At 48.4% G+C, this 22,841-nt stretch overlaps 1 protein-coding gene across 1 annotated transcript in view; it reads right to left on the bottom strand.

Annotated features, from left to right (window-relative positions):
- LOC119175108 (activating signal cointegrator 1 complex subunit obelus) overlaps window positions 1-22,841 on the bottom strand; it is a 526,436-nt gene that overhangs the window by 150,184 nt on the left and 353,411 nt on the right. The window contains exon 25 of the mRNA XM_037426343.2: window positions 14,001-14,121. Coding sequence (XP_037282240.2) covers window positions 14,001-14,121 — 121 coding nt within the window. The remainder of the gene's footprint in view (window positions 1-14,000; window positions 14,122-22,841) is intronic.

The following is a 22,841-nucleotide window of genomic DNA, read 5'->3' as shown; positions in this document are numbered from 1 at the left end:
CACTAAATACCGTCAAGTGGAGGGAAATCCCGAGAAGCAGCCTGTGTGTCCAGTGGCAGAGTAAAATAACATTTGTTACAAAGACAGCTACACTATATTTATTACAAGAGTGCTGTACCAATCACTGCAAATCAAGTCATTTGAAAAAAAGAGACGTGCATTTCGCACTGGCACAAAGATCAGACAATGAATTCTAAAGACAAAGCATGTGTTACCAAGATTTATCACGCATTGGCTATGGTAAATCTACCCATATTCACTTGAACACAGCATATTTTTATCGCTGTTAATAAAGGGGTGCAATCATTATGCAAGGTCAACTTTCTAAGAAAAAAATACATTTACATTATGTAGGTGCTACATAGATTGCACAATGCTCTTCATTCTTTTTTTCTCATCGTTTGGCCTCAATTTTACCCCAAATAGGCATAAGAGACACGAGGCACATTTGTGTCTCCTATATTCAAGCGTCTCTTACATCAGTGTCTCTTATAAAAAGTGGTTCGATTGTAGTATGCCTAGTGTGTAACGAAAGTAAAATTGGCGTGCATGTTGGAGCCAGTGTGGAGGATCTAAATGAGCATGCCGATCTCTCATGAACACAGCTGACACAGTCAAACCGTAACAAACAACACATTTATTCAACTGCTTTTTCCTACGACGATATAGTCAGCCCAATCACAACTGCTTTTTTCTACGACGATATAGTCAGCCTAATCAAATATAGTGATGAACACGCTAAAACAACAATACACTCAGTCAACCTAAGAACAAACACAAGGAATCGTGAAGGCGTCATCGCCAACTCTAGACTTGCCATGAGGGTTCATGACAGACGACCCGCGGTGCCATCCACCTATGGACCCACTGCCGAAGACAAATGTTTGCACCAGCCGCCAGGCACCAAGGAAACTCGCTTATGTGCCATGTGTCGTCACCCAGCCTCACCGCCAGGCATCACTGCTGGCACTACCGCGCTAACCATGATGATGATAATACAGTGCAGTCCACTTATAACGATACCGAGAAAACCTAAAAATATGATCGTTATAACCGGTGATCGTTATATCTGGACTGCCGCCAAAACATCGTCGCCGGACGTACCTTTTGTAGCTCCAGGCTTCATTTCGCTATTTTCACCAATTAATAAATATTGTAGATAGTAGGATGTCAAAAACAAGACTTTATTTCTTACTCCGAAGAACGCATCACGGGTTCGCTGAGGAAGAGATTGAGCGACGGCGGGGTGGGAGCAGTGGGAGGAAGAAAGCACAGCCAGAGGTACACAGCCGGAATGCCAACGAGGCCCCGCCCCGATGCCGCCGCGCCGCTTTGCTTTTCGCTTTTTTTATTTTCTCTCTCTTTCCCGCTTTCGTTCGGCAATCTACGAGTAGCTTGCCGTTGTAGAAGGCGGGGAGCCGCGGAGCGCGGCACTTTGCTTTTCGCATTTTTTTTAAAAAATTCTCTCAGTCTCTCCGCGGTCGACGCGCGGCGAGGCGCAAAACGTGACACAGCTGGCGCCATCTGTAGCGCGTCACGCCAACTCGCGATGCTCTCCTCGGCTTTTTGAACGGCCGGGACGCGCTGCCGGCGCTGTGCTGCAGTGGCGGCAGATACGTACTCGCCTACGCTAACTTTTCGTCTCGTCTCGGCATAGTTCGTTTCAGAGGAACTTATCAATCTAAATGTTACGATTATTCTGAATGAAACATGCCGTCCGCGGCAAACTTTTCATCGTTGTATCCGATATGCGGTGGATAACATATCGTTATATATGGTTTTTTTCCCCATAGCCCCAATGCATAAAATGAGACTGTTAAGTCGACCCATCGTTATAACCGATATATCGTTATATGTGGTATCGTTATAAGTGGACTGCACTGTAGTGATAAACAGTCGCGAGCATAACGCCACCTACTGCTCGATGGTTGTAAACTCTTATTGCCACCTATCTGCGAAACACCTGTGTGCCACGAGGCGCAAATCGTTTTGCAGACAGATAACACACCTACAACCTTTCATTATTGTCTTTTTTTCTACTTGCATAGCTATGTCACCATATTGGGTGTATAATACAATGAAGGTGTCACTAATATGCGAGAAGTACTTGCTAAGGATTAGATTGAGAAAGACAGAGAGGGGTGTGGCAAGACACTTTATCAAGTAAAAAGTAGAAAACACAAAAACTCAAAGTTAACTCATTAATAATGCATGCAAATGAAACTAGGCTGTACAGCAAAGCAGGAGGAAGGAGGTAAGTTTATTTACAGAAAGGCAGAGAGGTCGGCCTGAGCGATAGCTTGCACTAGCCTGCTACTCTACACTGGGGGAAGGGAAAGGGGAAAAGAAAGATTAATGGATGACGATGGTGAGATAGAGAGGTGAGTATGTAGCGTTCTTTTTAGCTGAGACACATTTTATAGCCGCGCACATAGTCCAGTTGTTTCCAAAAAGGTTATAAATGCTCTTGTGACCGCAGTTGCACTGTTGGTGTCTGGCCAAGTGCCCAACACGGTCTCATCAGTTAATGACCTACTGCGATATAGTTCAGTAGAAGAAATCAGTGTTTGTCGTTCATGTGCGTATGCTGGGCAGACACAAAATATGTGCTCAAGTGTTTCTGGCACGTCACAGTGTGTGCCACGAGTGTTTAACTTTGCTTAACAGCAAAGCAAGACCCAAACAAACAGTAAGCCACGCTAATGTCGTCTCTAGCTCTAGCCGTTATCGAGCCAAGATGGCGACTCGGTAACCAAATGTTCCTACAGTTCATCATGTCGACTTTGTGCCCTTGTCGTGTTGATGGTTTGCCGAGTCAGTCATCGCATCCTCCACAAGCTCGTATTGTCATCGTCTGTTGTTTTCGCCCAACAAGCTGCCTGTCTTCATGTGTTTGAGTTGCCGTCGCCGTCTTCAGCCTGCCGTCGCCGTCTTCAGCCTGGCTTCCTTAAGCTCAACTCGTAAATGGCCCCACTAATGACTTATGAGTCACTCTGACGACTAGGTGTGGGCAACAACCGTCCTGGTGCAAAGTGGACGAGCTGTAGAACCACCAGAAACTGCTGTGAAAGGACGTGACAATACTGGGCAGCCTCACTCGGGTCTTCCGAGATCGACGGCTACTCCCCAGGCCTCTTGCGCCGACAGCCTTCAGAATTGAGTGGCTACTGCTCCCGTCGCTGAAGCAACGCTTATTTCCCTCATCTTCGCAGCTCAAAGCCACACAGCACATTGACAGCTCATCCTGTGGGATTTTCCAGCATCACTCATGCCACGAGATTTCCTGTCTCACACATGAACATAGCGTATATGCGCACAATCACGGAATTCCAGCGCTTGGCCCGTGTCTCATGCCCTTATACTAATGACATAAAGGCTGTAACAAAAATATTTCGATTTCTGAGCAGTGAAATAAAAAAAAATGCTGACCATGTGCAGCCATGCAAACAAGAAAATGTAAAGGAAGACTCTACACATTTTTTTCCACATGGGACTAGCAGGTGTGTTTCAATTCTCACCGTAGATGACTTAACACTTTTGTGACTGCGAGAAATATGGCTATTATCGGGTAGTCCAGAAGACCTTAATTTTTTATGGCACCTACGGTTACTGATGTTAATGTTTATGGTGTTAAATTGTACAGCTAGCAGTTATCCTTCAAACATTGTGAGTTTGAAACCACAAATTTATTAGGAATAGTACGAAAATATTCTTTCAATAAAAAATATTGTAAACGTGAACAAAGAAATTTCGTAGAGCCAACACACAGCTCTGAACAGGCTAAGCATGAAAAGAAATCGAAATACTATACATTTTAGGCGCAAGAAGCACACACAATTATCCTGTAGATATAAGTGCTGTAAATACAAAAGCTTTTGTGTACATAAAATAATATTACACGTAGTGTATTTCGTGCCACTGTGCAAAGCAGTTTCGCAATGCGGTAAAAAACAGGTTTGCTGTGCATGTTTCACAGAAAAACACTTGTTTCTGTTCAACTTTTTTTTGTTCAGCATAATTCAGAGTTCCTGATATCTTTTTTTTTTTTTTTTTGCTGGTGCCATTAGCCCTGAGGAGCGTTTCATGTAGGAGCACCAAGATGAACCGTGGACTTCAAAGAACCATCTCTCTCGCTGTATGTCAGCTTCTGAAAAATATGCCTCTAAGCATATTTATTAGCACTTTTGCATAGCTCTTGAACACCTTGAACAGTAAAGAACAAAAAGTTGTGGGGTTTCGAATTGGCGAACGAGCGCCACGCCGTGCTCTTGGAGTGAAAGGACATCGTTGACACGGTCGGTACAAACCAATAAACATACATACATTTAACTAATTTAGACGACGATATCATGGGCCGAATGATACATCAATTGTAAATAACAGTAATTGTAACTGTAAATGTATTGATACATAAATTGTAATAGACTCGCTCAACTTTCGCCCGCCACCAAAGCTCGCTTCCACCAGGGGTCACTGCCGGCGCTACCCCATGATGATGATGATGACGATAGTAGTGCTCAACGCGAATACGATGCCACCCATCGCCCGGCGGTCTTCACCCAAAATGTGGCTTTGGGGCGAGACACATGCGCCACATGGCACAAACAGCTTCACAAGGAGCGTCAGCACCCCGCCCATTTTTTCAACCTCAAATCAAATCATATCCCGAAAACAAAAAGATAAACTACACAAGCTTTAACGAAAAAATGACATCACATGTCCATAATGTCCTTGCACCACGGCACCGCTGCCGGTCGACACTGCTGCACTGTTCGGCTCGACTTCACCTCAGTACCGGCCCCGCAACATCAACGTTGCCGTCAGCGCGACGAACCGTCGCTAGCGCCGACACGTCTTCCAGTTGCGACCAGTACTCACAAGGGCGCCGGACTGCAGGCAGTTGCTCAGGTCTCACGCGTCTCCATCGCCCAACCTCAGGACCGCATTCCTGGCCAGCGGCCCTGATGATGTGCACAAGACAGCCGGCCGTGGATAACATCACTACCGCTGCGTATATTCCAAACACTCGAAACAAGGGAGCAGGGCCTAGGAAAGGGAGCTTCGGGCTTTTCGCCCACATGGTACGATGGTCAGTACGGCTAGCTAATACATAGGCGGTGGCCGAGACACCCATCAAAAATAAAATAAAGGTCACTTTTCCTAATTCGTGCATCGCAAGATAAAAAAATAAGTGAGGAAAGCAGAGCGCAACACCTCAACGCCACGATCCACCTAGTTGTGCCACGTGCAACAGGCGGCTGCGCAGGGCCTTAGGCCTAATCAGTCGCTCGGCAACAAGCGGCATCCACCCAGCACCCAGCCTAGGCGCAGGAGAGGCAGCCGTAAGTAGACATCCACTCTGTGAGGTGGCCATATCGCTCGCCGCACACAGCAGCTTACCGAGCGACCGGCGTCCATCGCCCCGGGGGGTGTCACGACGCCCCGGCGTCGAGCCGCAATACAAGTCAGCAACGACGCCCGGCTCCCTGAGCCCAAAGAGATAGAAAAAGCTATTTACAGAAAATCGAACCACCCACGAGGCTTCCATACTCACTCGCTTCGGGCCTGGCCTACAAACCACGTGCTCTAGGCCTTGCTCACCCCAGGATGCACACCGCATGGATTTCGTCCCAATTCAACAACGGTTTTGAAAACTAACACCAACAAAAAAGAACAACACTTGCGAGCAAAAAAAATAAAAACTCAACCAGCTGAAAAATTCAAACACGTCACAAATACCGATCTTCTCGCTCTCAACAAAGCACACCACTGCCGCTAGCAAAGAAGTCCCCCTAGGCCTTGTACCAAACCGCAAAAACTCGTCCAATACTCCAAGAGCCCCATGTTGGGCACAAGTGTGGGGTCTCGATGTGGCGAGCGAGCGCCACCACCACGCTCTTGGAGTAAAAGAACACCGTTGAACGGTCGGTACGAACCAAACAACATACATACATTTAACTAACTTAGACGATGTTGTCCGCCGAATGATACAGCAATTGTAATTAACACGCTACCATACAAACAACATAACACAGTAACACACCAAACACACAATTACATACCCAAGGCGGCGTCGCCAACGCTTGACTTACCACGTGTGCCCCCCGATGCGCGGGCCGCGGTACGACGCGCCGAGGACCCACGCTAGAGACAACCGTTCGCGGCAACCGCCACGCACCGAAGAGACTCGCTCAACTCTCGCCCACCACCACGGCTTGTTTCCGCCAGAAGTAACTGCCAGCGCTACCCCATGATGATGATGACGATAGTGGTGCTTAACGCGAATACAACACCACCTATCGCCCGGCGGTCGTCACCAGAAATGCGGCTTTGGGGCGAGACATGTGTGCCACACGGCGCAAACAACTTTACAGAAGGTGTCAGCACTCCCACAAAGTTGACAGTGCTCACGAAGCGACGCACGTCCCTATGTAACGCGGTTCCAAGGATCCCTTCCAGCTGCCTCCGCGCACGAAACTGCACTCTCTGCACTGCCACCAGCAAGTGGTCCCGCTCTAAGGAAGTGAACGTCCAGCAGATAAGAGCCCTAACCTTCAGAGCACATCGTATCAACTTACACCGACGCGTGTTGGCAATAACGCGATTCGAGCACAAAGCTAAACTCACCGGTAGACGACTGCTGATGTTACGGGGCGGTTTGACAAACTCTCGTCGTCTGCGCTGAAATCAAAAGCGTCGATGTTGTCTTCCGAGCCTACGCTGTTGTCGTCATTTCAATATTCTAGCCCAGATGCACGAGAATCCCCTGAAATTTGCCATTTTTGTGAAGCGGTCACACGTGACATTGACGCCATGATTGAAACTATGCACGCTCACTCGCGGGCATAGAAAGGTGCTTTAAAATCACCACACGGTGTAAAAAGAGCAACACGAAAGCGAAATTAATAAAATACTTTGTCTTTTATGCATTAGATAGCGCAAGACACTTTATCACCCGTTTTTAGCACGAAAAGCTTTCAAAACAGGGCAAATATTGAAGTTGTAAACATCGAAAGCATACTATTCATAGAGATAGGCGCAGTTCCGAAAGTGTTAAGTAGAGGGCTCAGTGGGCTGTGGCCATGATAGTTCCATTCCCATTCTCACAAAGACATTGTGTTCTTTTCCGATGCAGGCTACTTTTCTCTCCAAACAAAACGAAGTCCAAGCAGATTACTAGGATAGCTGATTTAGGCGACATGGTCGACATGTAGATGCTTTTTTATATCCATAATGCACGACACATTCTATTTAACATTACACCACAAATTAAAGAAATAACTTTACTGCTTCTTTTCCTCTGCTTTCTCTCACTACACAGACATTGCGCAGATGCATTCCATTATGACTTCTTTTAAATTATAGATACAGGCAATGATGTATAAAACCGGCAGACAGCCATTGTGGTGTACAAAGGAAGCTTTGTATGAGCTGAGGTCAGCTTCTTCGTAGCGCTCAAAATATATTACAGTTGAGCCCATTTACAACAGGCCTGAGGAGCATACGTTCGTTGGATCCCAAAGTTTGTAGTATATGAAACACATCTTTAATACAGTTTCAAGCGAAAACACAAAATTTATTTTTCGCATAGAAGTCCACAATGCACATCCTTTCAACAGTGTGGATACGATAAGGGCAGTCTCCAGTTTATGTAAAGCAGCATCGTGCTCTTTTCCAAGGCCTTTGGCGTAGAGGGGCTACCTATGTAGCCAATTGCTTCATGTACATTTGTGGGCTCTGGCCCCAAAATTTTGTTGTCATCCAAATCGCTTTTGCCACGCACTCCATTCACGATTCCCTCCTCTGTGGACAGTTCAGCAACGTTAGCATCATGCTTAGCAGACTTTCCGTATACTCTTCTGACCGCACACACGGTGTCATGAGTAAGACACGTGTCATGAGTAAGACATGAGAGCACAAGGCACGTGCCGGGCGCTGGAATGCGGTGCACGTGCGCATGACCCCCGATGATAGGCATACGTGCCACATTCACTTATGAGAATGGTCAAGAAGGCTCATGGCATCCAACCCGAACCGTAATGAAAAATTTTGAAGGATGTGCTGTCACTGAGCATTGCGGCTTTGAACTGCGAAGATGAGAAAAGCCAGCGTCGCTACCCCGACGTAAGCAGTAGAGCCGCTCGTTCTGAAGGATGTTGGCGTAAGAGGAGGCCCAGAAAGTGGTCGCTGACCTCAGAGATCCTGAGTAAGGCTGCCTGGTCTTGCTACAACCTTTCACCGCAATTCCTGGGGGGGACTACAGCTCTTCAACTTCGAGCCAGAACAGATGCAGCAAGCACCATAGTCAAGACGCCATTGATGAGTTAGGTGTAACCTAACTGAGCCAAAGACGACAACGAAGACTGGGACACCGGCAATGAGGTCAAGCGGCTAGTTCGGCGGAAACAGCCCAAGACAGCAGAAACTTGTGGAGGACCTCAACGACAGAATTGACAGATTGTCGACACGGCGAGGACACCGAGTCGACGTGGCAACCCGACAAAGTGAAAGAACATATCAGTACTGACACGCTATCTTGGATAGCTACCGGTCAGGGCTAGAGTTCGCCCTAACGCAGATTGTCGTTAGTTCTGTTTTCAGTTCGTTGTAGACTAATGTGTTCATATAGTGTTAGTTAATTTTGAGTGCTTTAACGCGAATTTTGTGTATTTGCTTCATGCGTTCTGTTTTCAGGTCGTTGTAGACTGGTGTGTACATATAGTGTTAGTTATTTTTGAGTGCTTTAACGCGAATTTTGTGTATTTGCTTCATCCGTCCTTTGTATAAGGAAAGTTTGTTTTGCCATGCACATCTCTCGTGTCTCTCAATCCAATTTGTTGCAAGCGTGCCTGAGATTAATCATGACATTAAGACGGGACGTGCCTTTTGAAACGAACTTTTTTGTTTCTGGTAGGATACTGATGAAAATTGGCACAGAGACTAAAAATGGCCACACAATGCTTCTGTAAAAATTTTGAGGGGATACCACGAAAATTAATGAGAGATAAATAATTTCTTCATGGAACCTTGTAGAGGGGCTGGAGGATTTATAAAATGACAAAAATAGTTTGTATTTACTGTGTGCACAGCCAAATATATGCTGAAGGGGGCTGCATTTTTAGAATAATCTTCTTGCAACAACAACATTTGTAGTTAACATTTTCTCCAGCGATCCTGCAATGAGCACACTTGCATTACAAACAAGAAGCCCTACGAAAAATTCTTTAGTAAGTAAAACGAAAAACTAACAGCGTAGCCCCCGAAAGCACTGTTCAAGAAGCGTTACAAAATAAACGTAATCAAAGTATGTGAAGTGGTTGCCAAGATATCTGTTCCATGAGTTGACCATAATGCCGAAAAAATCAGTACTGAGAAAACTGCGTTTAAAGCTTTGCCTTTTCTTTCCATCTCTAAAACACCTGAAAATTGTGATCTTAGGTTTGTTTTGAGATATTTGACTTCTCAGGCAAGTGGCTTCTGCCCAGTGTGCCAATGTTGCCATTTTTTTTTGTTTTTCATAACTTCCTTTTGCGATCTACAACGAACAAGCATGGATTTCAAACCAAGTTTTCTGCAAGAAGGAGTGGTGTGATAGGCATCACAGAATAGACTGTAATTGATTAAGGCCGTATACTGAAATGATTGCACATCTTTCTTGTGTTCGAGCTGTCATTAGAGTAATTAAGTACAGTACACTCACGATAATTAAAGCTCGGACAATTCATACCTTTGGTTAACTTAAACAAAATTCAATTTTGTGGTTGGCCCTCTAATCTTTCAATGTATTTTTTTAAAAAGCCTCTTAATTCAAACACCATCATTCGGTCGATCCTTACTTTTTGCGGTTTTACACTAGAAAATATCTGCTGCTTTCCTACTACTATATAAAAACTTAAGTGCTTATGTAATCCTAACACTTCAAAAATGAAGAATAAGCGTTTTAGGCTTTCAAGAAAAAAGGCTTTGGGAGTGAACAAACGTTTGAAGCATGGTAAACCGTGATACTTCTCAACTGGTATAAAGAGCTTTGTACTGAAGGCACATATAGCAAAGAAGCAGTTGGTAATTGACGATTTCTTTAAGGGGGGAAGAGGCACTTAGCCATCAGGCATCTTAATATTTAAGCTAGGGTAATGAAAATGTATCAGATGGTGTATTTACACGCGCAGATGTTAAATACGAACTCAGTTTTTATGTACCTCATTTTTTTTTAAATTAGTCATTATTAAGATATCTTTTGATCACCTTTTCAGTAAATTGGCTGTACAGATCTTGCTGAATTAAATGACATCTCATTTTACAATTAGCAAACAGTGCAAAAAGCAAGTTTCATAGCTCTAGCTTTCCTACAACAAAAGTTATGAAGTTTAGAAGTTCATCCTTCCATTATCAAAGAACGATAATTTTTGTATTTTATTTTTTCTAAAAATTTATGGTGTCCTATAGTTGCATATGGCACTTTCTTGCACTCACTAAGCATCCAGCTTCTTAGCAAGACAAAAATTATCAAATTCCAGTGTACCAAAGCTGAGAAGCGCTTGTCAGAAGAATGAAAGGTGGCCAAAAAACTGAAACTGAGAAAATCGCAAAAAACAAAGCTCTGTATATTCAAGGAATTCAACCCAAAGAAAAATGCTTCTCTTTGCATATAAATGCCTCAGAAAGCACCAGGGCAGTAGTCTTTGTCACACTTTTGTCGTTGTCGCCGCTTTGTTTGTTGCAAGAACCTAGAAGATGCTAAACGCTTTCGCTCTGCACTCATGATCCGACGAGAATCCTTCTCTTCTGCCCGTCGCTCGCTCATGGAGTTTTGCTCTAGCTGAAGTTCTTTGAGGATACGTGTGGAGGCTTCTTTCATTCCTGAATTGAAGCGCATCACGGCCTTAGCAACTGCAGTCTCAACAGCTATGAGTGAAGCATGCTTCTCTTTAGGCATTAGAGACAATATTACAGAATCGAGTGACTCGTTTGCATTTTGTGTCTTGCCTCTTTGGCAACGTTTTAGCAGCTCCTTGTCACAAAGTCGCTCGTAGACTGGAAATAGTGCATCACGGACATTTTGTGGGAAGTTGTAGGTGTGTCTTGGCAGCGGTTCTCCTCTTGCAGCAGCAGCATTCTTCTTGCACCATGAGTCACTGCCACTTGGGCACAATGTGTGGTTGGACCTTTCATCAGTCGATGTTACATGATAATATGTGGCCATGGCTGCCCGGTGCACTGCATCTACGTCACCAATATTGGACTTCGAAGCCCAGCCATAGTATCTCGACAATTTTTCTAGGACATCACCTGTCAAGCGGCCTCTTCCACTTGGTGTTTCACCAGAACCTTTACGCTTTTGAACAAGATTGCGTAGTGCAGTACCCATTCGTTTTTGGACATGGTTTATACAGTCCTCTTTTTGAACCTGTATGAAACCATAACTGTCGAGTCTTCAACAGCACGAAATGATCTACTGTCCCCATCATATTCTCACTGTGTACCGCAAGCCGTGACCGGAAATTGAGCGCTCAAAGAGAGTGACTGCTGCCCCCACTTCCATGTTCCCTGATTTGCACTGTGTATTTTTCTGGCAGATGTGCGATGACTTCCAAGCCAAGTAACTTGGGTGCTCTTTTGGTGGTGCACGCTTGCAGCTGGCACAAAAATTTGACAGGACAACATAGTCTAATATATGGCCAGAAAACGGCTCTATAACAACACCCACAACAATGTGCGACAGGTGGCCTCTGGCCATCCATGTGCCATCATAACAGATGGCCACATTACCTGGCTTGTCAAAGCACAGATCTTGGTATAATGTTTTAACTTACATGGCGCAATCAGAGAGGACTTTGTCTGTAGCTCTTGTTGCCGCAGGATTCAGTTTATTTTTCAGATGGCTCTGATAGCTTTTGTAGTGAAGTCCTCTGTGAGAAATTCGTTTAAAGCTGCCTGGCCATTCCCCGTGCTTTGCACGGCACGAGACGCACAAATATTGACTTCAAATGCAGTGCATTTAGCCTGACTGAGTACCCTCCCAGAGCTCCACTCATTGTCAACAAGTCCACAGTTGCGGCACTCTCAAATCAGCTTCATCACAAGTTTATATTCACGCTCACTTTTTTCAATAAAAATGGTACCGCTGCATGTCCAGCATTTGGCTGTTCTTTGAAGAAGCTTGCTTATCGCGGATAAGTCGACGATCCCGTACGTAGCCACCGACGGGTCCGAGTCCTCGCGCGCTGTCGCGAGCGTTCGCAGCTTGCGCTCGCTCATTGAAGTTGCCGATAAGCTGCTGATCTTATCAGCACTCACTTTCTACTGTTGTGCACGATCCGTGCTCCTCAAAAAGGTTCCTCAATCGCCGACGTCATTCGAGGCAGCCGGGGAAACAGGCGGAGATGTCGGCGTATCATCCAACAGATCGTGTTTCGTTGCCGCGCCGTCCTGTATTAAGTGTGCGTCGGATATACCCACACCACTATCTCTTTTTGCCAAGGTTTCTTGCGCTTTTTTCCGGGCTTGTGATCGGTGCGGAACTTGCGATACGGCTTTGGCATAATGAAAGGTTCAAGCCAGGTTCAACACGTGGCTGAGAGCGTAGGCTTAACGCACTGGCCCGGTGGCTGCGCCGCGCTTCGTCGGGCTGGTTCGGCGGCATGCCTGAATGTGCAGACTTGAGAAATGCTTGCTCCAATTTCTTGCTAGCTCGCGCGGGTTCAGAAAGCCAATGAGAACAATGACATATGAGTGAGATACACCCGCCGCTTCACGTGCGCTCTACTGCCACACGCAGCAGACAGCTCAGGAAAACGCGGCCGAGAGTGTAAGCCTACCGCACTGTCCTGGCGGCTTTGTCGAGCTCGTTCAGCGCCGTACCAGTATATGTACTGTCGAACGTAGAGACTATGCAGAGATGCTTGCTTTAATTTCTCGCTAGCTCACGCGAGTTTAGAAAGCTGACGAGTAAAAAGCGACATACACTCGCCGCTTCACGTGTGCTCGGCTGCTGCACGCAGCAGACAGCTCGGGAAGCCCGGCGAATCGGAAGCCGCGATTTAGTCACGTGTGCTCACCACACCAATAGGCTCACGCGACAGAGCTTTTTTTTTTTTTTATTCACGGCGTGCATACTGAGTGGACGAAAACAAACGCGGAAGGATATGAAAGAAAAAGGGCGGCTCTTTCGAATGCGACCAAGACGGTTGCTGTAGCAATAAGCGTAGTACGGCAACACTGCGGCGCTGAAAAGGCCCGTTTTTCACGCGTCTATTACCGAAAATTCAGCTCACTAACCTTGCATAAACTACTCTCATGGCTAAATTACCAATCTAGGACGCGTGAAAATTAGCGAGATTATGTAGCGATAGTGGGAGAATCCAAATCTACCATTTTCAAAAAAATTTTATTTTTTAGCGATTATCGGTCTCAAAGATCCGCTTCACCTCTTCAAATTACTTATCCATGCCTTTTCTAGTAAAAAATACACATACATAATATTGACGTGTTACTATGGTGCCTCGAATATGTGCAATGATTGCTTTTTAATCGACAATCGCACAAATATGAACGCTGAACCTTGAGCAACATTGGTGGGCGCTGGGGATGGGGTCGGCCGTTTGGAGTATCGTTTGGCCACCTTGATGCCGTTTAGGGTACTGTTAAAGGTGAACAAACAGACAAATGAACAGACAGACAGACTAAAATTTTTGTGTCGAAGGTCCCCAAGAAAGACTATTGTCTTAAAAAAAACGCACACACATGTGAGCAGAAAGACACAAAGACAGCTGTGGAGGCAGGTTCAGCATTTAGCTCAAGCGTCGCCAATGAATTATCGGTGGCTGTAAGTGGTCCCAGTGAAACTCAATTTGCTGTAACCAGTAGGCAGGGCTCACAGACGTTCTTTGTAAGAGCGATTTTGTGCCACTGAAATAATTTGTATTTTTACGGTGACGCGGGTATCAATTGTTGCGGGTCTGTTATATGCGGGCTCGACTGTATTCAGTGATCAAGCTCACCCCTGTATGTAGGCTTGTTCATGAGGGCCATGCGGGGACAGTAGTGCTTCCCTGGGAAGCCCGACACATGAACCTCAAGAGGCACAGGCCGCACAGCAGGCTTGAAGTTGTACAGGCCAACCTGAAAAAACAAAAAAAAAGTGCCGCCATATCCACGAAGTGAATGATGATGAGTGGGTGAAGCTCCGGAGGTAAACCTGGTAAACCGTGAATCCTCTGTACATTTTGCCCACTCGATTTTATTACATCGCTCCCCCTAGCAAACGTCGCCGCACTAAATCGAACGATTGCCTTCAACCAATGACACGCGCCATATGTGACATCATTCCTATTTTATAAGATCTCGCGTCTTTCATCAACTACAAGTACCGCTTTCTAGTTTATAACATCTTGCATCTTTTCATCATCAGCTACAAGTACCACCATCTAGTAAACACTACAAGAACTAAACGAGAGGTGGCTACATACAGGAGACGGTACCGCCATCTAGTGAACACTGCAAGAACTAAACTAGAGGTGGCTACATACAGGGGACGGTACCGCCATCTAGTGAACACTGCAAGAACTAAACTAGAGGTGGCTACATACAGGGGACGCACAGCCCACGCCCTAAGGAGCTTCACCCCTAAAAGCCGGGCATTTCACCAGCAAGCAAAAAGCACTGCACAAGAGACCATGCCAGTGGGAACAGATGTGCCTTGTGCCTGCAAGGTTTCTCGCGGTTCTTTCTAAAGGTAATGCCTTTCCCAAAGCATAGCTTAACCCCTTTACTAGATGGCACGTACTGGTACGCTGTATCGTGCACTCTTTTTTTTTCTGTCTTCCTCCAGCAGTCGCATAGGGCTACATTGTGCAGTGGTTGCGGATAAAAGAGCTTGAAGGGATGGGTTCAGCATGGCAAGTAGACTTAGCCAAACATTGACGTCTGAGAAAATAGTCAATTATGTGTTTTGCAAGCTTTAGTGGCACCATGTTTGATGAATGTTAAAAAGAAAGGCAGAGGGGAAGATGGAAGCTTGAAGAGCTGAAATATTTGTGAACTTGAGGTGTCACTGGATCCAGTGTTTCGACTAGCGGACTTGCACCCTTGAAGAAGTCAACTTCACTTGTCGAAACACCGGATCCAGTGACACCTCAAGTTGACAAATTTTTGATCTGACGAACGTGGTAACTGACACGAAACTGCTTGATACTAGAGCTAGTTTTGCTAAAATTTATGTAGTGTGAGGAGCCTCTGTAGAAGTGAGGAATCACACTTGGCATCAAAAAGTGTGAACGAATGATTAGTTCAAAGGCCCACCAATTACAAAGTGCATGGTCGTATTTATTCATTGTTATCAAGCAAGTGTGCAGCTGCATGTCTTGCCTTGTGGATGCACAGTGGTGCAACTGTCCTAGCAGTAGGCCTTGCCTAATAAACGGTCAATATTTCACACAAGATTTACGTTTTCTAGTGGCACAGTGCCAACCGAGAAATGATGCTATGCACATGAGGCTTGATTACGTGTTCTCATTTTAAAGGCAAAGCTCAAATGTCTTGCCCGTTTTTACTTACTAAAATGTTAAAGCACTGCTACATAGACTCATTTAGTACACTATATTGTAACAGGCGGACGAGAACGACAAAGAGGACAAGGAAAAAGACGATGTGGCCTGTCTCTATGAGCGAGCTGGACGCAATCTTGTCCGCCCAGAGTTCATTCTGTATTTTGTCCAGTAAAGTTATTCTCCCTATAATATCATTAGTAGAAGGTGCGGGATACTCACTTCAAGCAAGACAGCTTCGCAGCGGGTACCTAGTGGCCTTGCCCATGGCGACTGGAGTCAACAAACAATGCCGACCCTTTTCAGACTACCGTGCCTTCTCCAACCACTTCTGTGCTTTCTCTAACTGGCCCGTTAACCCTCACTTCAGAGCCCCCGAGAGATCCACGTACCTTTTCTGGCACCAATGATGTTGACGTAGAAACCTGGCTGAAGCCATACGAGCGAGTAGGTGTACGTATGCGATAAAACCCAACGCTCATGGTGGCGAACGTGATTTTTTATCTTAGAGGCACTGCAAAGGTCTGGTATGAAACGCACGAAGAAGAGCTGACCAGCTGGAAGTTATGCAAGCACAAGCTTCGGGAGCCATTCGGCAGGCCTGAGGGAAGTCAAGGCATCGCCCAAAATGAGCTCTCACGCCGCATTCAGACGTGCGCCGAATCCTACCTCACGTACATTCAGAATGTGCTCGCTTTGTGCCGCAAGGTGGACTCGTAGATGTCTGAAGCTGATAAGGTTGGCCATGTTATTAAGGGCATAGCAGATGACGCCTTTCACTTTCTTGTGTTGAAGAATTCACCTATGGTCCAGGACATTATTTCTGAATGCCGGCACTTTGAAAAAGCCAAGAGCCGCCGTGTTCTCCACCAGTTTGCCCGCCTTCCAAACACGGCTGCAACGTCCACATGCTAAGACCCTCCTCTGCCTTCTTCAGAAAGTCCTGGTGACGTCCGTATTGTCCGTAGAGAAATAGAAGCCGCGGCTCCACTCACGTCACCCTCCCCTAACTCCGACAGCTATTTTGCCACCGTCTCCCTCATTCAGACTGTCGTGAGGCAAGAATCGGCCAGCGCCGGCTTGAACATCTGCTCCTTTGATCGTCCGGACTGCACCCCACCAAATCCACCTGCGACTATTGTGTCCATCCGACGTTTTGCTGCAACCCCACATTATCGTGGCCCGGCGGAATGGTGTACCGGGACGACAGGTCGATATGCTTCAATTGTGGTCATATAGGCCACATTTCACGCCACTGCCGTGCTTGGTTCAACTTGTGGGAATTGAGGCTAGCCCACTGCCGTTGCGCGGGCTTTGCCACCTTTTGTGCCATTCTCATGTCCCGACATTTCTACGCTCCTCTGCTGTCTGCCGCGCTGGGTGAGCGGAGTGACGTTTATACGCTCACCCGGTAGCGAATGTTAACTGTGGCGCCGTGCGCAGAGTCTCCCGAGAGGTTCTCGCGCGCTGCGTCGGGAGCGGGAAGATACTCTCCGGGACAGCCGAAAGTGAGCCACGCAATCTTTTTCGTTGCTTGACTCCCGTCGCTTGTGGCTTGTCGGACTTCGCTGACGGCGCCTCGCACCCGAGGCGAACGCTCACCTTTTGTTGCCCCTCTGCGTATGCTCAGCCAAAAGGTGGTACGGTGTCCTAGTGCGCGGCCACGCTACGCCGACCTGTCTCCTTCCGAAGCCAACGCGAGCGCCTTAGCCCTCGCTCGAGCAACCAGGCTTTGGTCCCGGTGTCTCTATAGATCACCTTTACCACGGACACGTGCTCGTCACACCCTACGTAGTACTTTTATGCCCGTGGCGTGGATAAGCCTATTTTCTTTCCCGCTGCGCCTTTGCAACGGGCTGTACTGCGTTTGGTGTTGCCACAGACAATAAAGCGTTGCGACTTTGAGCACTATCGTGTTCTCGCCACGGCGACGGTTAACGCGTGCCCTGCGGCTCACTAAGACTGGACCCACGCTAGTGGCCGTACTCGTTCGGGATACGTGTCACTACACTCTGGTCCGTGGCGTCACTCAATTTCTCGCGCCCTCGATCCAGCCGCTCCCCTTCGCCGCAGTGTCGTTCCTCCCGCTCGCCCCCATCTCATCGATCGCAGCCCCCAAGCTCCTTCTGGCGCTCACCTCTGGAAAACTGACTGGAGTAGCTCTTGGAGCTGATGCTGCAATACCAACCCGATGCCAGAATCCTCTACTGACCCTGCCCGCACATCAAAACCTTATCGATGTTGACGTCAACGGTGTACCAACTACGGCCCTCAATGAGACTGGCGCGCACGTGTTCATCATGAACGTTGACCTTAGAGCATGGCTGAAGAAAGTCCTAACTCCTGGCCGAACTCCTGCGGTCTGAACTGCCAATGGTAAAACAGTCGCCGGATATCACACATCAGTTCTATTTCATAATTTAGAACATTGCCCTCACGACGTTATTTTGGACCATGAATTTTTCTCTGAACATTCAACCTTGATAGACTGTTCTGCCGGTATAGTGCAACTCACTCTACCTACTGTTGTTGATCCCCCAAGTTACCCTTCAAATCAGCTCTGTTCCACAAAACACCTGCATCGCACACAATGAACAGTTGCTTACATAGGTGTCTCCCCTGTTCCACCTGTCCCAAACGGTGTTTGTAATGTGTCCCCCAATGTTGACGTCCCGCTTTCGCACAACGCTGCATTTCATCACATTGTCGTCACTATAACGGCCAACGCATCCTACCTACAACTAGTGAATTTCAGCCTATGTACACAAGTCCTCCCTTGTAGTATATCTCTCGCTGAAATCAATCCGGCACCAGAGTACTATATTTGCACTCAAAGTTGTGACAGCATCCCGAGTGCAGAGAAAACTTCGTCTACTCCTCCGGACTGTAGCCTGGCTGGGGGCCTTGGCATCCCGGCAGGCGTGTTTACTTGAGTGCTAGCTTCAGTACCGTACGCTATGCCAAAAGCGGCGCCTAGTGCTTGAAGTGGTCACACCACACCAAGCTGCACTTGCCGTAGGCATACTGTTCGAGGTTTGCCCTAGCTCTCGCGACCAGGCCCAGTGGCCATCGTGAGAGTGCGCAGCATAGCTGCGAGGGACCTTTTCCTGACCTGCGTGTTCATGCTTGTCATTGCCAGCTGCGACGTGCTCGCGGCTTCCCCTTATCATGAACGTCCGCGTGCGGGAGCCTTCGCTTTCCGCGTCCCAGGAGCGGACGTTGTACTGTTGCTCAAGGTGCCGCCAAAGGTAATAAAGTGTTGGTGTATTTCTGCTATTCGAACACTTTCTGTTTTGCTGCGCCGTGCTAAACGCCTTGATAGTTGAGCACTTGCGGAGCGTTGCGCTACACAAGAGTAGGAGACAGAGTCACGACCCTGTGGCTCGCTAAGCCTGAACTCGCGGTGATCATCCGCTACGGTGAGTAGCGAGGTCACCACACTGGCACCCAACGTGGTATCAAAGGCTTATTAAGCCTTTGATTAGTCTTAGCCGAGTCAGCCCACCTTTGTGAATCAGGCTCGCTGTGTTTACCCGTGTTTTGTCTGCTCTGAGTAAGTTTTGTCCGCTGACGCTTTTAGCAGATACCGCATTACTCGAGAAAGGGGCCAGTGCCCCTCACGAGCATCACAATTGCGCACCCTCACTTGTCACAAGCGCCAGTCGGGATGACTTGAGGTGCTACGTAACAGCTCCCACTGGAGAGGTAGCGTGTTTTGGGACCAGGGCGATAGCCCAACTCGAACAGTGCACACGGGCAAGTTGAACTGCTAAAGCTCCCTTTGGAATGCATGGCAGTTCCTTGTCACAGTGCTCCGAAACGGCTCTCAGTGGAATTTCCGGGGTGCAGATCAGCAACGCGGCCTCAGCCATCGCCGATTTTTGCCGGCTAGCTACGCAACTTAGCAGCCGGGCTCATTTCGAGCACTTGTCTGTACCGCTAGCCGCAAGTGGTCTAGCAATTTCACGTGAAGCTGCCCCAAGAGGCAGCTGTGAACAACAGGCGCTCCCCAGTGTTGCGACGGCCGGTATCCATTTTGAAACCGCGCCGCTTATCGAGCTCGGACACAGTTCCCTATTGCTCGCCCATGCTGCTAATGCACGGACAGTTTCCTTTAAAGCTGGCGAACAAACGCTGCTGCAAAATGCCGCCCAAATAATTTAGGCACTCCCGGGGGCATCCCAAACGCTTTCGGCCGTTCCAAAATGGCCTCATCCTGCTGTCATGCTGGCCGTTCAAACCTACAGCCGCAACGATGGTCTGCAAAGTGCAAGAGATTACCTGGACTCCCTCACACGTTACCAGAGACCCATGGGTCTAGACGACCAAGAAGTGCTCAAATGCGTCGTTCCGACTGCAATGACTGACACGGCGGCCAGGTGGCATTGGCTTTCCGGCCACCGTGCAGCAACCCTTGATGAGTTCCGCACGGCCTTCCTGCGCTAATTATTACCTGCTGACTACGTCAGTAGGATGCGGCGCGAGCTCGAGCTCCGCACACAAGCTCCTGATGAGTCGCTTCAGGAGTACGTACGCACAATGGAAGACCTTTTTGTCTATCGCTGAGCCCAGAGCCTCGAACGAGGAGTGCGTCGAACAGGTGATCAGGTAGGCACACCCGACTTTTTCAGCGTACCTGCGCGGCACTCGCTTCCGTGATTTGGAGGAGTTGGCCGTCGAGGCAAAACGCATTCAAGGCGACATTCTCGCCGTGCGTGCCTATCGCCTGCCATCGCCAGCCAGCGAGGCCCTTCAACCGCGCTGCGCGTGGGGAGGGGCCATGACCCTTCCCACGCGGCAACAGCCCACCGGAGCTGCCTTTGCGGCTACCGCTACAGGTGGGCGCATGTCGGAGATAAGCGATCGGGCTTTACATCCCTACACGTACGGGAGGCACACAGCCTGTGCTGCATCGCAACTCGACGCCTGCGAGCAGGGCCGAAATTCGACCCAGCGCATCACTGAGCTTCATCGATTTACTAAGTCCTGGATCACTCGCAGATGGCCCGCGGACGCCTCGGCCTACAGGTGGCTAAGTCACATGCACAAGATCTAAAAGACCCGAGCCAGCCCGAGCGGCCTCGGGCCATCTGCGCGCTTCATCCGCTGTGGCGTCTGCTATGCCTGGCTATGCCGTCTGCTCCCTCCATAGCTAAAACAAGGGCCACAGTGCTGACTCAATTGCAACCTAAACAGCAGTTAGGTAGTGAATTATACCTATATCTGTTGTGATGCAACTTACTGTAAGTGAACTACTCCAGCGCGTGCGCATCGTAGACCGGCGCGGTCGTTCCACCGCTGTTTTTCTTAGCGAGTATTACGCGTGTTTGCCCGACCTTCGGGAATACGCACATGCTCGACGTGGCTCAGAACACCGATGACAAGAACTGGGTGCGCTAACAATGCGAAATCCAGAAACATGCGAGAAGCGGACAGAAAAGCAAAGAGAGAGTGGCGCACTGAAAATTTCCCGTGTCGTAACTTAAGATGGCCGCACTGCATGCGCACTGCGCTGTCGTCTGCCAGCTGCCGGTAAGAAATTGTTCGGGTGGTCCCGGGCCGCCCGCAGGCTGCCAGGCACGTGAAAAACGAACATGCGTGTGAGTGATCCCAAACCAGTGGGCGGAGCTTCCAGTTGGTCCCCGAGAAAAACAAACGCGGCGCCGGCGTCCGGGGCCGTTGGGAGCCGTTCGGGACGTGTAAATCAATGAAGCTCACTGGTAGTGACGGTCATGAGAGCGGTTCCTTTGATCACGCGGCGAATCAACCTCTGCAGCTCAAAGCTGCTCCGTCTCGGGATAGGGACCGCGATGTGAGTGCGCTGCTTCCGCTGCCGTCAACGAGGGCACATAGCGAGGGAGTGCTCCGCCTTTGTGCCTCCTGTGAGGCAGGGAAACGGAAGCGCGGGCCGTTCATTCCCCTTGCTTCTCACCTCTGCGTACCGGGCAAGCAGTCTTGCTGGTGCGCACACACTGTTTATTTCGGTCACCATTGCTGGTCGCAAATTCTTGGCGTTGCTGGACACGGGCGCAAGCGCTTGATTGTTTGGCGAACAGGTGTAGTCCCACTTGCAGAAGCACTCGGTGCGCTTGCAGAACAGCCGAACGACATTCACCCTCGCGAAAGGCATGGCCCAGTCGGCGGGCGCCGCGAGGTTGATTGTCAGATGGGGAGGCTGAAGGAGACGCGCGCGTTTCGTTTATTTGCCAGGGTTCAGTGTTCCTGTGATTCTCTGTCGGGACTATCTCCTAAAAACTGGTATCGTAGTGGACATTGCGAATGGAGGCTATCGCGATAGACCTTTCTCCGAGCTAAAGCCGTTCATCAGCCCACTGGAGTTTTCTGTTGCCTGTGCAGTAGAGGCACCGAAACCATGTCACGTACAAAGTTCGGGGGCAATCCCCTGGGCTATGCACTTGTCTGCTCAAAATCCCCATCGGGATTGAGCGGCATGACACGAAGAGGCTCCGCATCTTTTGATTGCCTGTGCGACTCAATTGGATAATACACAGAAGACTCGTTTGTCCGCATTGTTACGCGAATACGATGAGCTCTTCACCGATCAACCAGGCTGTACCAATTCGGTGAGCCATTCGATCGAAACTGGCGACGTGCTTCCATTTAAGTGTAACCCCAGGCCCGTCAGCCAGGCCAAGAGGCAGGTAATTGATGGTTTGCTGGACGAGATGCTCTCAGCTGGCATTGTTTGCCGTTCGTCCAGCACCTGGGCGTTTTCAATCGTGTTGGTGCCTAAGAAAGATGGCAGTCATCGCCTGTGCATAGACTACCGCCGTCCACTCGTAAGGATGCCTATCCGCTCCCCACGATTAGCTCCATCGTAGGAAACCTCGGCACTGCGTGGTACTTTACAACAATAGATGCCTCCAAAGGTTGCCTACCGGTGCAAGACCGCGTTCACGTCCCACAGAGGGTTATTTGAGTTCACTCGTAAGCCTTTTGGTCTTTGCAATGCTCCTGCAACTTTTCAGAGACTCATGGACCGTGTCCTTGGGGAAGCAAAGTGGTCTTACTGCATGTGCTACATCGTGATTTATTCACGAACCTTCGAAGAACACTTGGCCCACATTGCAGATGTGCTCAAGAAAAAGAGAGCCGCCGGGATGATGTTAAATCCTGCAAAGGTCTAACTAGCGCAAACCAGAGTTCAGTTACTTGGCTTCAGGCTGGACGAAGGCTCCATTGAGCCAGACTGGGAAAAACTTCGAGCAATACTCGATTTCCCCGAACCCAAGGGCGTACGCAACTTGTGCCGCTTTCTCGGAATGTCCAATTTTT

Source organism: Rhipicephalus microplus, chromosome 5 (assembly GCF_043290135.1).
Source record: "Rhipicephalus microplus isolate Deutch F79 chromosome 5, USDA_Rmic, whole genome shotgun sequence".
Taxonomy (NCBI): Eukaryota; Metazoa; Arthropoda; class Arachnida; order Ixodida; family Ixodidae; genus Rhipicephalus; species Rhipicephalus microplus.
This window is presented reverse-complemented; position numbering and strand designations above follow the sequence as displayed.